The 14,582-nt window shown below is 46.7% G+C and overlaps 1 protein-coding gene across 3 annotated transcripts in view; it reads right to left on the reverse strand.

Annotated features, from left to right (window-relative positions):
• Positions 1–14,582, reverse strand: part of LOC121556795 (paired box protein Pax-2a) — a 179,704-nt gene that overhangs the window by 157,707 nt on the left and 7,415 nt on the right. For 2 of the 3 annotated variants that reach the window (XM_041870705.2, XM_041870704.2), the window contains exons 4-5: positions 7,081–7,166; positions 4,818–4,937 (exon numbers count right to left, since the gene is read on the reverse strand). In XM_041870705.2, the coding sequence (XP_041726639.1) occupies positions 4,818–4,937; positions 7,081–7,166 (206 nt within the window). Of the gene's footprint in view, positions 1–3,512; positions 3,558–4,817; positions 4,938–7,080; positions 7,167–14,582 lie in introns of all 3 variants that reach the window. The other variant, XM_041870703.2, reaches the window with a different exon arrangement.

Genomic DNA, 14,582 nt, shown 5'->3' on the forward strand with positions numbered 1-14,582 from the left:
CCATGTGGGAGGCTCCCCAAACATATAGAAGATGGTACTCTGGTCAGATGAGACTAAAATTGAGCTTTTTGGCCATCAAGGAAAATGCCATGTCTGGTGCAAACCCAACACCTCTCATCACCCCGAGAACACCGTTGTTTTTCATCGGCAGGGACTGGGAAACTGGTCAGAATTGAAGGAATGATGGATGGCGCTAACTACAGGGAAATTCTTGAGGGAAACCTGTTTCAGTCTTCCAGAGATTTGAGACTGGGACGGAGGCTCACCTTCCAGCAGGACAATGACCCTAAGAATACTGCTAAAGCAACACTTGAGTGGTTTAAGGGGAGACATTTAAATGTATTTCAACGGCCTAGTCAAAGCCCATACCTCAATCCAATTGAGAATCTGTGGTATGACTTAAAGATTGCTGTACACCAGCGGAACCCATCCAACCTGAAGGAGCTGGAGCAGTTTTGCCTTGAAGAATGGGCAAAAATCCCAGTGGCTATATCACGTTCGTTTAAGGACGGGTCAGACCAAGGCGCAGCATGATATGCATACATGTTTATTTACAACGAATAAACACACGACAAAACAACAAACGAAACGTGAAGTCCAAAGGCTGAACACAAAACTGGCCTAAACACGGAACAAGATCCCACAACTAAACAGTGCCAATAGGCTGCCTAAGTATGAACCCCAATCAGAGACAACGAGCGACAGCTGCCTCTGATTGGGAACCACACCGGCCTACATAGAAATACACATACTAGATGACACACCTAGAAAATACACAACATAGAATATACACACCCTGACTCAACATATAAGAGTCCCCTGAGTCAGGGCGTGACAGTACCCCCCCCCAAAGGTGCGGACTCTGACCGCACAACCTTCACATAACAGGGTAGGGGCCAGGTGGGCATTCCGCCTCGGAGGCGGATCCAGCTCCGGGCGTGACGAACTCTTACTTTCCGCCTCCCTGTTGCGCCCCTGGTCTGGTCTGGACCTCGGCGCTCTGCTTCCCTTCTCCTTCCCCCCACGATGTACCAAGCCCTGTCTGGACCCTGATGTGGGAGACCCCGAACCTGGAGAGGGGCTGACATGTGGGTCTGGACTGGAGCCGCTGACCGGAGCTGGACCGGGCCCTGGTGGAGCGGACTGCTCAGGCTCCGGACTGGAGCTGCTGACCGGGGCTGGACTAGACCCCGGAGGAGCGGACTGCCCTGGTTCCGGAGTGGATCCGCTGACCGGAGCTGGACTGGACCCCGGTGGAGCGGACTGCCCTGGTTCCGGAGTGGATCTGCTGACCGGCGCTGGACTGGGCACCGGTGGAGCAGACTGCTCTGGCTCCGGAGTGGAGCTGCTGACCGGAGCTGGACTGGACCCCGGTGGAGCGGACTGCTCTGGCTCCGGAGTGGAGCAGCTGACCGGAGCTGGATCAGGCACCGGTGGAGCGGATTGCTCTGGCTCCGGAATGGAGCAGCTGACCGGTGCCGGTGCCACTGGCTTGGTGCGAGGAGCAGGAATGGGCCGGGCCGGACTGGCGACACGCACCACTGGCTTGGTGCGAGGAGCAGGAACAGCCCGGGCCAGACTGGGTGCACGCACCACTGGCTTGGTGCAAGGAGCAGGAACGGGCCGGGCAGGACTGGCGACACGCACCACTGGCTTGGTGCGAGGAGCAGGAACGGGCCGGGCCGGACTGGCAACACGCACCACTGGCTTGGTGCGAGGAGCAGGCACGGGCCGGGCCGGACTGGGAACACACACCACTGGCTTGGTGCGAGGAGCAGGTATGGGCCGGACCAGACTGGCGACACACACCAATGGTTTGGTGCGAGGAGCAGGAACAGGCCGGGCCAGACTGGGAACATGCACCACTGGCTTGGTGCGAGGAGCAGGAACAGGCCGGGCCGGACTGGAGACACGCACCACTGGCTTGGTGCGAGCAGCAGGAATAGGCCGGGCCAGACTGGAAACACGCATCACTGGCTTGGTGCGGGGAGCAGGAACGGGCCGTACCGGACTGTGGAGGCGGACTGGAGGTCTGGAGCGGAGAGCTGACACAACCCGTCCTGGCTGGATGCCTACTTCCGCACAGTATGTGTGAGGCATTATCACAGGTCGCACTGGGCTGTGCACGCGCACTGGCGATACAGTACGTAGAACCAGCGCAGGATATGCGGGACAGAGGAGGCGCATTGGAGACCAGGAGCGTTGAACCGGCACACCCCGTCCTGGCTGGATGCCCATCTTCGTACGGCACGTGCGTGGTGCTAGCACAGGACGTAGAGGACTGTGCTGGCGCACTGGCGACATAGTACGTAGCTCCGCATAACACGGAGCCTGCCCAGTCACAAGCTTCCTCGCGTGAGTACGGGGAGTTGGCTCTGCTCTGAAACTAGGCTCCGCCAACCACCCCGTGTGCCCCCACCCAAAATGTACTTGGGGCTGCTTCTCGGGCTTCCTCCTCGACCGGCGCCCTCCGTGTTGCCGTTGCTCCTCTCCTGCCTGGACATCTACCTTCGCCCATGGTCCTTTCCCCACAAATATCTCCTCCCACGACCACATCTTCCCCACCTGTGTCCAGGGTGTTCGGTCCTCCTGGGCACGCTGCTTGGTCCGTGTTTGGTGGGATCTTCTGTCACGTTCGTTTAAGGACGGGTCAGACCAAGGCACAGCGTGATATGCATACATGTTTATTTACAACGAATAAACACACGACAAAACAACAAACGAAACGTGAAGTCCAAAGGCTGAACGCAAAACTAGCCTAAACACGGAACATGATCCCACATCTAAACAGTGCCAATAGGCTGCCTAAGTATGATCCCCAATCAGAGACAACGAGCGACAGCTGCCTCTGATTGGGAACCACACCGGCCAACATAGAAATACACATACTAGATAACACACCTAGAAAATACACAACATAGAATATACACACCCTGACTCAACATATAAGGGCGTGACAGGCTAGATGTGCCAAGCTTATAGAGACATACCCCAAGAGACTTGCAGCTGTAATTGCTGCAAAAGGTGGCTCTACAAAGTATTGACTTTGTGGGGGTGAATAGTTATGCACGCGCAAGTTTTCTGTTTTTTTGTCTTATTTCTTGTTTGTTTCACATTAAAAAATATTTTGCATCTTCAAAGTGGTAGGCATGTTGTGTAATTCAAATTATACAACCTCCCCAAAAAATCCATTTTAATTCCAGGTTGTAAGGCAACAAAATAGGAAAAATGCCAAGGGGGTGAATACTTTCGCAAGCCACTGTATGTAACAGCCACTCTGTGCCTCAACGTAAATGTGGAAATTGAATTGCATGCCTTTATGTCGAACATATGATGTGCTACAGTCACTTTATGACAATTTCTTTAAATGACTCCTGATTGTCACCATGAGCATATCAATAGTCACAATCAAAGTGTCTTCCCTCTCCTCTCTCCATATTCAAACCACACAGACAACTCTTATAGTGGTAAAAGACCAAAGCAAGATAAACGGTTTGCTAAAGTTAACTTACAATGTCCTATTTTCCGCCCATTCAAGTGGTTGCCACTCCAGTAAACTAAGGAGACGGAAACATAAAAGAAGGAAGTGAACTGCTTTGATGAATGCTGCACGAGAATGTACAATGCACACCAACTGGGTTGTGCACACGCACGCACACACCATGCACGCAGGCAGGCACGCACATACTCACACACACACACAAACAAACAAACAAAAACACACACACACAGCACAGCAACCTCAGACCCCCTGCCTGTCTCCACCGGTCTGTTCCTACACCTGTTCAGGCCTTCACCAGGGGACATGTTAATTCACAGGCATTAAAAAGCCAATTGTTTGCAGAAGCGATAATCTATTAGGCCTCAGGCACTGTGTGTCCACTCATTATGTTTAGACTGAGAATGAGGCATTCTGGGTCGGCACTGCTCGGGCTTCCACTTAATCTTGGCACATATCTCTCTACCTCTCTCTCTCTCTCTCGCTCTCTGTCTCTCCTTCTCTCTCTCTGTACACACTCATTTCCTACAACTGATGTACAACACTTTTGACAAAACAGTTGCGATCCAACAGAGTGTTTGTCTGCAAAAGATGTTACACAGCCGTTGTGGAGACACTGCATAATGGTTGTGTAAACATGTTTGTGCAGACAAACTCGCTGTTGCATGCCAAAAATATATGTTGTATCACAACCATTATGTCAAATGCGTTTAACATCAGTTGTACAACCTGAGTGTGTACGGGGCATCTCTCTACTTGCCAGTCTTTTTTGCACGTGTCTAAAGTCTTTCCCTGCATGACAGTGATTTTTTTTTTGTTAAGCTCGCCACTCTCATTTTAGTTAAAATCTCAATAAACAACACGTCTGCATCCTAATTGTTTGTGTGTAATTCAAAAGAGCTTGATCTATTCATACCACTGTACACTACACAAAACATAAACAAATTAAGAATGAGTAGTGTTTAGCACCTTAACCGTCTATAAGAACAATAAAAAAGTAGTGATATAAAGAACATCACCCCTGGTGCCTTGCCAAAATGGATTACGATTTTTTGAAGGCTATGTGTGATATCTAGTGCCGAGCGTCAGATTAAATTGAGATGCAGCTCTATAGGCATAGGTGGTAAAACATATTGTTTCTACAATCTGATTGAAACACAGTTCACTCCCCGGCTTACCTGCCTATACTGCAACATAACAACGAACAGGAGACAGCAGACACAAAAACACATGGCTCCAGCGCTGTCATGAATTCCATCCTCTTTCACACACAGAAAAGTACAGCGATGAGGGGAGAGAAATAAAACAAGGTTCTTACAATCCTCTCCTTTCCTCTTCTCAACGTTGGAGCGGGGGATCCCCAGAATGCCGTTGATGGAGTAGGATCCTACGGGGTCGTTGGAGGCGCTGGTTACAGGGGGAGAGGCCGTGCTAAGGACTGGGAGAGAGGAATCACAAATTGAAATGTGTTATTAGTACATTTGTTAGGACTACTACTTACTTAATACTTTGCATAAACATTATATACTATGTATATACAGTACCTGTCAAAAGTTTGGACACACCTACTCATTCCAGGGTTTTTCTTTATTTTGACTATTTTCTACATTGTAGAATAATAGTGAAGACATCAAAACTATGAAATAACACATATGGAATCATGTAGTAACCAAAGAAGTGTTAAACAAATCAAAATATATTTTATATTTGAGATTCTTCAAAGTAGTCACCCTTTGACTTGATGACAGCTTTGCACACTCTTGGAATTCTCTCAACTAGCTTCATGAGGTAGTCACCTAGAATGCATTTAAATTAACAGGTGTGCCTTGTTAAAAGTTAATTTGTGGAATTTATTTCCTTCTTAATGCGTTTGAGCCAATCAATTGAGTTGTGACAAGGTAGGGGTGGTATACAGAAGATTTGGTAAAAGACTAAGTCTATATTATGGCAAGAACAGCTCAAATAAGCAAAGAGAAACTATAATCCATCATTACTTTAAGACAAGAAGGTCAGTTAATCCGGAAAATTTCAAGAACTTTGAAAGTTTCTTCAAGTGCAGTCGCAAAAACCATCAAGCGCTATGAAGAAACTGGCTCTCATGAGGACCACCACAGGAAAGGAAGACCCAGAGTTACTGCAGAGGATAAATTCATTAGACTTACCAGCCTCAGAAATCGGCAATCAACTGCACCTCAGATTGCAGCCCAAATAAATGCTTCACAGAGTTCAAGTAACAGACACATCTCACCATCAACTGTTCAGGGGAGACTGTGTGAATCAGGCCTTCATGGTCGAATTGCTGAAAAGAAAACACTACTAAAGGACACCAATAAGAAGAAGAGACTTGCTTCATTCAAGAAACGCGAGCAATGGACATTAGTCCGGTGGAAATCTGTCCTTTGGTCTGACGAGTCCAAATTTGAGATTTTTGGTTCCAACCGCCGTGTCTTTGTGAGATGCAGAGTAAGTGAACGGCTGATCTCTGCATGTGTGGTTCCCACCATGAAGTATGGAGGAGGAGGTGTGATGGTGTGGGGGTCCTTTGCTGGTGACACTGTCTGTGATTTATTTAGAATTCAAGGCACACTTAACCAGCATGGCTACCAAGGCATTCTGCAGCGATACGCCATCCCATCTGGTTTGCACTTAGTGGAACTATCATTTGTTTTTCAACAGGACAATGACCCAAAAACACACCTCCAGGCTGTGTAAGGGATATTTGACAAAGAAGGAGATTGATGGAGTGCTGTATCAGATGACCTGGCCTCCACAATCACCTGACCTCTACTCAAGTGAGATGGTTTGGGATGAGTTGGACAGCAGAGTGAAGGAAAAGCAGCCAACAAGTGCTCAGCATATGTGGGAACTCCTTCAAGACTTGGAAAAGCATTCCAGGTGACTACCTCATGAAGCTGGTTGAGAGAATGCCAAGTGTGCAAAGCTGTCATCAAGGCAAAGGGTGACTACTTAGAAGAATCTCAAATATAAAATATATTTGGTTACTACATGATTCCATATGTGTTATTTTATAGTTTTGATGCCTTCACTATTATTCTACAATATAAAAAATGATAATAAAATGAAGAAAAACCCTTGAATGAGTAGGTGTGTCCAAACCTTTGACTGGTACTGTACATTATATTGAGGCCCTTCTCATACTTATGGTATGTCCAGTATTTGTCAGTACTGTATATTTCTGTTTACACTCAGGCCCTTTCAAATACCTATGGTGTACCCAGTATTTGTCTGTACATACTGTTTATATTGTATATATTGAGACCCTTTCTCTTACCTATGGCCGGTATTTGTTAATACATACTGTGTATATTGCCCTTTCTCATACCTGTATGATGTGTCCAGTTTTTGTCAGTACATAAGTACATGCATATTTGTCAGTAAATACTGTGTATATTGTATATGTTGAGTACCTTTCTCATACCTATGATGTGTCCAGTAATATTTGTCAGTACAAGGAAACATAGCATGTATATATTGAGGCCTGCTCTCATACCCCTGGTGGGGCCAGTATTTGTCAGTGAATACTGTGTATATATTGGATATATTGAGGTCCGTTCTCATACCTATGGTGTGTCCAGACGTGGAGAGTGGTGTTATGGAACCGTCAGGCGATTGGTGGAATGGCTGCTGGACTTTGGTGCGAATAATCCTGCCAAAGTGAACAACAGACACGGATCAATCAACTCTTCGCCTCCGGGCATGGAGATTTGACACTGTTCCCCCAATCCCCACAACACAGCATGCTTTAACATAGCACATCACGTCCACTTATACCCTTGCATGCGTAAAATTTCTCCATCGTTTTGGGGCTTCGTATGCCGATACTCTGGTTCTGTCACAAATAACCAATCTCAGGGCATTAGGGGAGTGTGGGAGTGAATAGGGGCTGCCCCCTGAGAGAGCAGAGTCAATCTAGCAGCACTGGAGCGACAAACCGCCCTTGCTGTCTCTGCCTGGCCGGTTCCTGTCTCTCCATTGGGATTCTCTGCCTCTGACCCTATTTCGGGGCTGAGTCACTTGCTTACTGGTGCTTTCCATGCCATCCTTAGGAGTGGTGCATCACTTGAGTGGGTTGAGTCACTGACGTGATCTTCCTATCCGGTTTGTCGCTCCCTCGGGCTCTTGCAGTGGAGGAGATCTTCGTGGGCTATACTCAGCCTTGTCTCAGGGTAGTAGGTTGGTGGTCTGTTGATATCCCTCTGGTGGTGTGGGGGCTGTGCTTTGGCAAAGGGGGTGGGGTTATATCCTGCCTGGTTGGCCCTGTCCAGGGGTATCGTCGGACGGCGCCATAGTGTCTCCCGACCCCCCGACCCCCCGTCTCAGCTTCCAGTATCTATGCTGCTAGAGTCAGTCTGTTATATCTGGTGTTATTCTCCTGTCTTATCCTGTGTCCTGTGTGAATTTAAGTATGCTCCCTCTAATTCTCTCTCGCTCCCTCTCTCCCTCCAATCCCAGAGGACCTGAGCCCTAGGACCATGCCTCAGGGCTACCTGGCCCGATGACTCCTTGCTGTCCCCAGTCCACCTGGTCGTGCTGCTGCTCCAGTTTCCACTCTTCTGCCTGCGGCTATGGAACCCTGACCTGTTCCCTGGATGTGCTACCTTGTCCAAGACCTGCTGTTTTCACTCTCTCTCTCTCTCTCTCTCTCTCTCTCTCTCTCTCTCTCTCTCTCTCTCTCTCTCTCTCTCTCTTTATCGCTGTCCCCCCTTTTTGCATATCTGTCTCTCTCACCCTTTTCCATTTATCACTCACTCTCTGCCCCCCCACCTCTCTCTCTGTTTGACTCTTTCTCCTCCTCATCATCTCTCTCTCTCTCTTTTTCTTCAGATCAATCAGATTAACAGTGAGACATCTTCCGGTGTCTATGAGGATCAGGCTCTATTGATCTGATCTTGGGGATAGAAAAGTTGGGAGAACGCGTGGCAAGGGGAGAGAACAGATACAAATGTCTAGGCTATGAATTGTATCTGACAGGAAAGCCAATAGCGTCTTATTGGCCATCTCGCCCAAGCCCACTGCAACATCCTATATCTTTTAATCTGTGGCCGGCACGTGCTAAAAACCGCCATCTGCTACAATAATCTGAAAACGGAGGGGCCACATTAGAAGGGAATTACAGATGACACCTTGTTACCAACGGCAGAAACTCTGAGATAATGTTAGAACAGTGAGTAGTACATTTGTGCTTTATAGTAATTCAGCCAGAGAGTGTATTGTATCACACTGGGTAAGCAGTATGACTCACTGGTTCAAAGGCTGGAAATCTAACGTCACTTGAATTTTACAATCCCTACACAAAAATAGTTAGAGTTATCTAAAAACCATGGGAGAAAAGCAAAGTCTTCCTCCATTGGAATGGAATGGTAACGGACATCAAACAAGGCGATGTTACTGTAGCTAGCTAATCTACAGCACTTCTGGTGCTTTTTACCCATATACAGTGCATTCAGGAAAGTATTCAGACCCCTCGACTTTTTCCACATTTTGTTATGATACAGCCTTATTCTAAGATTGATTAAATTGTATTTTTTCCTCATCAAGCTACACACAATACGGCATAATGACAAAGCAAAACCAGTTTTTTTAGAAATTGTTGCAAATGTATTAAAAATACATAGGTATTCAGACCCTTCACTCAGTACTTTGTTGAAGCACCTTTGGCAGCGATTACAGCCTCGAGTGTTCTTGGGTATTACGCTACAAGCTTGGCACACCTGTATTTGGGGAGTTTCTCCCATTCTTCTCTGCAGATCCTCTCAAGGTTTGTCAGGTTGGATGGGGAGCGTTGCTGCACAGCTATTTTCAGGTCTCTCCAGAGATGTTAGATCGGGTTCAAGTCCGGGCTCTGGCTGGGCCAATCAAGGTCATTCAGAGACTTGTCCCGAAGCCACTCCTGCATTGTCTTGGCTGTGTGCTTAGGGTCGTTGTCCTGTTGGAAGGTGAAACTTCGCCCCAGTCTGATGTCCTGAGCACTCTGGAGCAGGTTTTCATCAAGCATCTCTCTGTACTTTGCTCCGTTCATCTTTCCCTCGATCATGACTAGTCTCCCAGTCCCTGCTGCTGAAAAACATCACCACAGCATGTTGCTGCCACCACCATGCTTCACCATAGGGATGGTGCCAGGTTTCCTCCAGACGTGATGCTTGGCATTCAGGCCAAAGAGTTTAATATTGGATTCATCATAGCAGAGAATCTTGTTTTTCATGGTCTGAAAGTCCTTCAGGTGCCTTTTGGCAAACTCTAAGCGGGCTGTCATGTGCCTTTTACTGAGGAGTGGCTTCTGTCTGGCCACTTTACCATAAAGGCCTGATTGGTGGAGTGCAGCAGAGATGGTTGTCCTTCTGGAAGTTTCTCCCATCTCCACAGAGGAACTCTAGAGCTGTCAGAGTGACCATCGGGTTCTTGCTCACCTCCATGAACAAGGCCCTTCTCCCCCGATTAATTAGTTTGGCCGGGTGGCCAGCTCAAGGAGAGTCTTGGTGGTTCCAAAGTTTTTCCATTTAAGAATGATGAAGGCCACTGTGTTCTTGGGGACCTTCAATGCTGCAGAAATGTTTTGGTACCCATCCCCATATATGTGCCTTGGCACAATCCAGTCTCGGAGCTCTACGGACAATTATTTCGACCTCTTGCTTTGGTTTTAGCTCTGACATGCACTCTCATCTGTGGGACCTTATATAGACAGGTGTGTGTCTTTCCAAATCATGTTCAATCAATTGAATTTACCACAGGTGGACTCCAATTAAGTTGTAGAAACATCTCAAGGATGATCTATGGAAACAGGATGTACTTGAGCTCAATTTCGAGTCTGATAGCAAAGGGTCTAAATACTTATGTACATAAGGTATTTATGTTTTTTATGTTTAATACATTTGCAAAAATTCATAAAAAACTGTTTTTGCTTTGTCATTATTGGGTATTGTGTGTAGATTGATGAGGAAAACAATTATTTAATCAATTTTAGAATAAGGCTGGCGCTGGAGAAGATGGCTGACGTTTTACAGCCCTCTAACCAATTATACTATTATGTGTGTTTTATCGCGTTATTTGTAATTTATTCTGTACATAATGTTTCTGCCACCGTCTCTTATGACCAAAAAGAGCTTCTGGATATCAGGACAGCGATTACTCACCTCGTATTGGATGAAGATTTTTTCTTCAACGAGTCGGACGCGAAGGATATCCTACAGACACCTGACAAGGCCCAAATCCTCCCCATTCGCATGAGAAAGAGATGGAGATCTCGTGGACTTAGGTCGGGGTTCCTTGTAAGGATCCGACGGCGAGCGAGTAAACTGCCTCTTCAATCCTATTAGCCAATGTTCAATCATTTGAAAATACATTGGATGACCTAAAATTAAGGTTATCCTACCAACGGGACATTAAAAACTGTAATATCTTATGTTTCACAGAGTCATGGCTGAACGACGACATGGATAACATACAGCTGGCGGGATATACGCTACATCGGCAGGATAGAATGGCTGACTCCGGTAAGACAAGGGGAGGCGGTCTGTGTATATTTGTAAACAACAGCTGGTGCATAAAATCTAATACTAAGTCTCAAGGTTTTGCTCACCTGAGGTAGAGTATCTCATGATAAGCTGTAAACCATGCTATTTACCAAGAGTTAGTTTTCATCTATATTTTTCGTAGCTGTCTATTTACCACCACAAACTGATGCTGGCACTAAGATGGCACTCATTGAGCTGTATAAGGCCATAAGTAAACAGGAAAACGCTCATCCAGAGGCAGCGCTCCTAGTGGCCGGGGACTTTAATGCAGGGAAACTTAAATCCATTCTACCTAATTTCTACCAGCATGTTAAATGTGCAACCAGAGGGGAAAAAAACTCTAGACTACCTTTACTCCACACACAGAGACGCGTATAAAGCTCTCCCTCACCCTTCATTTGGCAAATCTGACCATAACTCTATCCTCCTAATTCCTGCTTATAAGCAAAAACTAAAGCCAAAAGCACCAGTGACTTGGTTAATAAGGAAGTGGTCAGATGACGCAGATGCTAGGCTACAGGACTGTTTAGCTAGCACAGACTGGAATATGTTCTGGGATTCTTCCGATAGTATTGAGGAGTACACCACATCAGTCACTGGCTTCATCAATAAGTGCATCGATTATGTCGTACCCACAGTGACTGTACATACCCCAACCAGAAGCCATGGATTACAGACAACATCCGCACTGAGCTAAAGGGTAGAGCTGCCACTTTCAAGGAGCAGGACTCTAACCCGGACGCTTATAAGAAATCGCGCTATGCCCTCCGAAGAACCATCAAACAGGCTAAGAGTCAATACAGGACTAAGATTGAATCGTACTACACCGGCTCTGATGCTCGTCGGATGTGGCAGGGCTTGAAAACTATTACAGACTACAAAGGGAAGCACAGCAGCGAGCTGCCCAGTGACACAAGCCTACCAGACGAGCTAAATCGCTTCTATGATCGCTTCAAGGGCAAGCAACACTGAAGCATGCTTGAGACCATCAGCTGTTCCGCATGACTACGTGATCACACTCTCTGTAGCCGATGTGAGTAAGACCTTTAAGCAGGTCAACATTCACAAGGCCGCAAGGTCAGATGGATTACCAGGACGTGTACTCCGAGCATGCGCTGAACAACTGGCAAGTGTCTTCACTGACATTTTCAACATGTCCCTGAGTCTGTAATACCAACATGTTTCAAGCAGACCACCATAGTCCCTGTGCCCAAGAACACTAAGATAACCTGCCTAAACCTGGGCTCCCGAGTGGCGCAGCATTCTAAGGGACTGTATCTCATTGCTTGAGGCATCACTACAGACCCCCTGGTTCGATTCCAGACTGTATCACAACCGGCCGTGATTGGGAGTCCCATAGGGCGGTGAACAATTGGCCCAGTGTCGTCCGGGTTTGGCCGGTGTAGGCCATCATTGTAAATAAGAATTTGTTCTTAACTGACTTGCTTAGTTAAATAAAGGTAAAAATAAATAAAATAAAATGACTACCAACCCGTAGAACTCACGTCTGTAGCCATGAAGTGCTTTGAAAGGCTGGTCATGGCTCACATCAACACCATTATCCCAGAAACCTTAGACCCACTCCAATTTGTATACCGCCCCAACAGATCCACAGATGATGCAATCTCTATTGCACTCCACACTGCCCTTTCCCACCTGGACAAGAGGAACACCTACGTGAGAATGCTATTAGTTGACTACAGCTCAGCGTTCAACACCGTAGTGCCCTCAAATCTCATCACTAAGCTAAGGACCCTGGGACTAAACACCTCCCTCTGCAACTGGATCCTTTACTTCCTGATGGGCCGCCCCCAGGTGGTAAGGGTAGGTAACAACACATTTGCCACACTGATCCTCAACATTGGGGCCCCTCAGGGGTGCGTGCTCAGTCCCCTCCTGTACTCCCTGTTCACCCATGACTGCATGGCCAAGCACGATTCCAACACCATCATTAAGTTTGCAGACGACTCAACAGTGGTAGGCCTGATCAACGATGAGACAGCCTATAGGGAGTTTTCAGAGACCTGGCCGTGTGGTTCCAGGATAACAACCTCTCCCTCAACGTGATAAAGACAAAGGAGATGATTGTGGACTACAGGAAAAAGAAGAGGACTGAGCACGCCCACATTCTCATCAACATGGCTGTAGTGGTACAGGTTGAGAGCTTCATGTTCCTTGGTGTCCACATCACCAACAAACTATCATGGTCCAAACAAACCAAGACAGTCGTGAAGAGGGCACGACAAAGCCTATTTCCCCTCAGGATTTGGCATGGTTCCTCAGATCCTCAAAAGGTTATACAGCTGCACCATCGAGAGCGTCCTGACTGGTTGCATCACCGCCTGGTATGGCAACTGCTCGGCCTCCGACCTCAAGGCACTACAGAGGGTAGTGCATACGGCCCAGTATATCACTGGGGCCAAGCTTCCTGCCATCCAGGACCTCTATACCAGGTGGTGTCAGAGGAAGGCCCTAAAAATTATCAAAGACTCCAGCCACCCTTGTCATAGACTGTTCTCTCTGCTACCGCACAGCAAGCTGTACCGGAGCGCCAAGTTTAGGTCCAAAAGGCTTCTTAACATCTTCTACCCCCAAGCCATAAGTCTCCTGAACAGCTAATCATGGCTACCCGGACTATTTGCATTGCCCCGCCACCCCACCCCAACCCCCTCTTTTACGTTGCTGCTATTCTGTTTATTATTTATGCATAGTCACTTTAACTCTACCCACATGTACATATTACCTCAATTACCTTGACTAACCGATGCCCCCACACATTGACTGTACCGGTACCCCTGTATATAGCCTCCCTACTGTTATTTTATTTTACTGCCGCTCTTTAATTATTTGCTATTTTTATTTTTTACTTATCTATTTTTTACTTAACACTTTTTTTTCTTTTCTTAAAAACTGCATTGTTGATTAAGGGCTTGTAAGTAAGCATTTCACTGTAATGTCTACACCTGTTGTATTCGGCGAATGTGGCAAATCAAATTGTATTTTACTTGAACAAAATGTGGAAAAAGGGAAGGGGTCTGCATACTTCCCGAATGCACTGTATCTGAAACTATGACTCGAGGGAGCCTCATAAATTAAATGTATTTCCAATCTATGTTCTTGAAATTGAATAAGCAATTTGGCCGGGTGAATTAACGACTTAGGTGTGTTGGCATTGTTTTCCAGGGGGGAAAAAATCCAAAATAAATATTAAAATGGGAATCAATATGATTGAAAGCAGCTTATGCTGCAGGACCTTGTTGTTGTGTCCATTGAGCAGGTGGTTCGTGGTGGCGACTCCTTTCTACGGCTACAACACAAAGTGCAACACAGTCTCTGTGTAATCTGTAATAATGAATGTGTTTAAAGCCAAGACTTTCTCTTTTGTCAGGGGAGCAGAGGTAAACTCTTTAACCACATGCCATGAGGTTCTCTCTCCTTCTCCCTCCCTTCCACTTTCTCTCTCTCTCCCTTGCACCATTCTACCATTTATTTTGAAGGTAAATTCCTTCCAAAATTCTGTAGCAACATGTTTTTAAACTAAAATCAGCCAT

The sequence above is a fragment of the Coregonus clupeaformis genome, unplaced genomic scaffold, assembly GCF_020615455.1.
Source record: "Coregonus clupeaformis isolate EN_2021a unplaced genomic scaffold, ASM2061545v1 scaf0142, whole genome shotgun sequence".
NCBI classification, from domain to species: domain Eukaryota; kingdom Metazoa; phylum Chordata; class Actinopteri; order Salmoniformes; family Salmonidae; genus Coregonus; species Coregonus clupeaformis.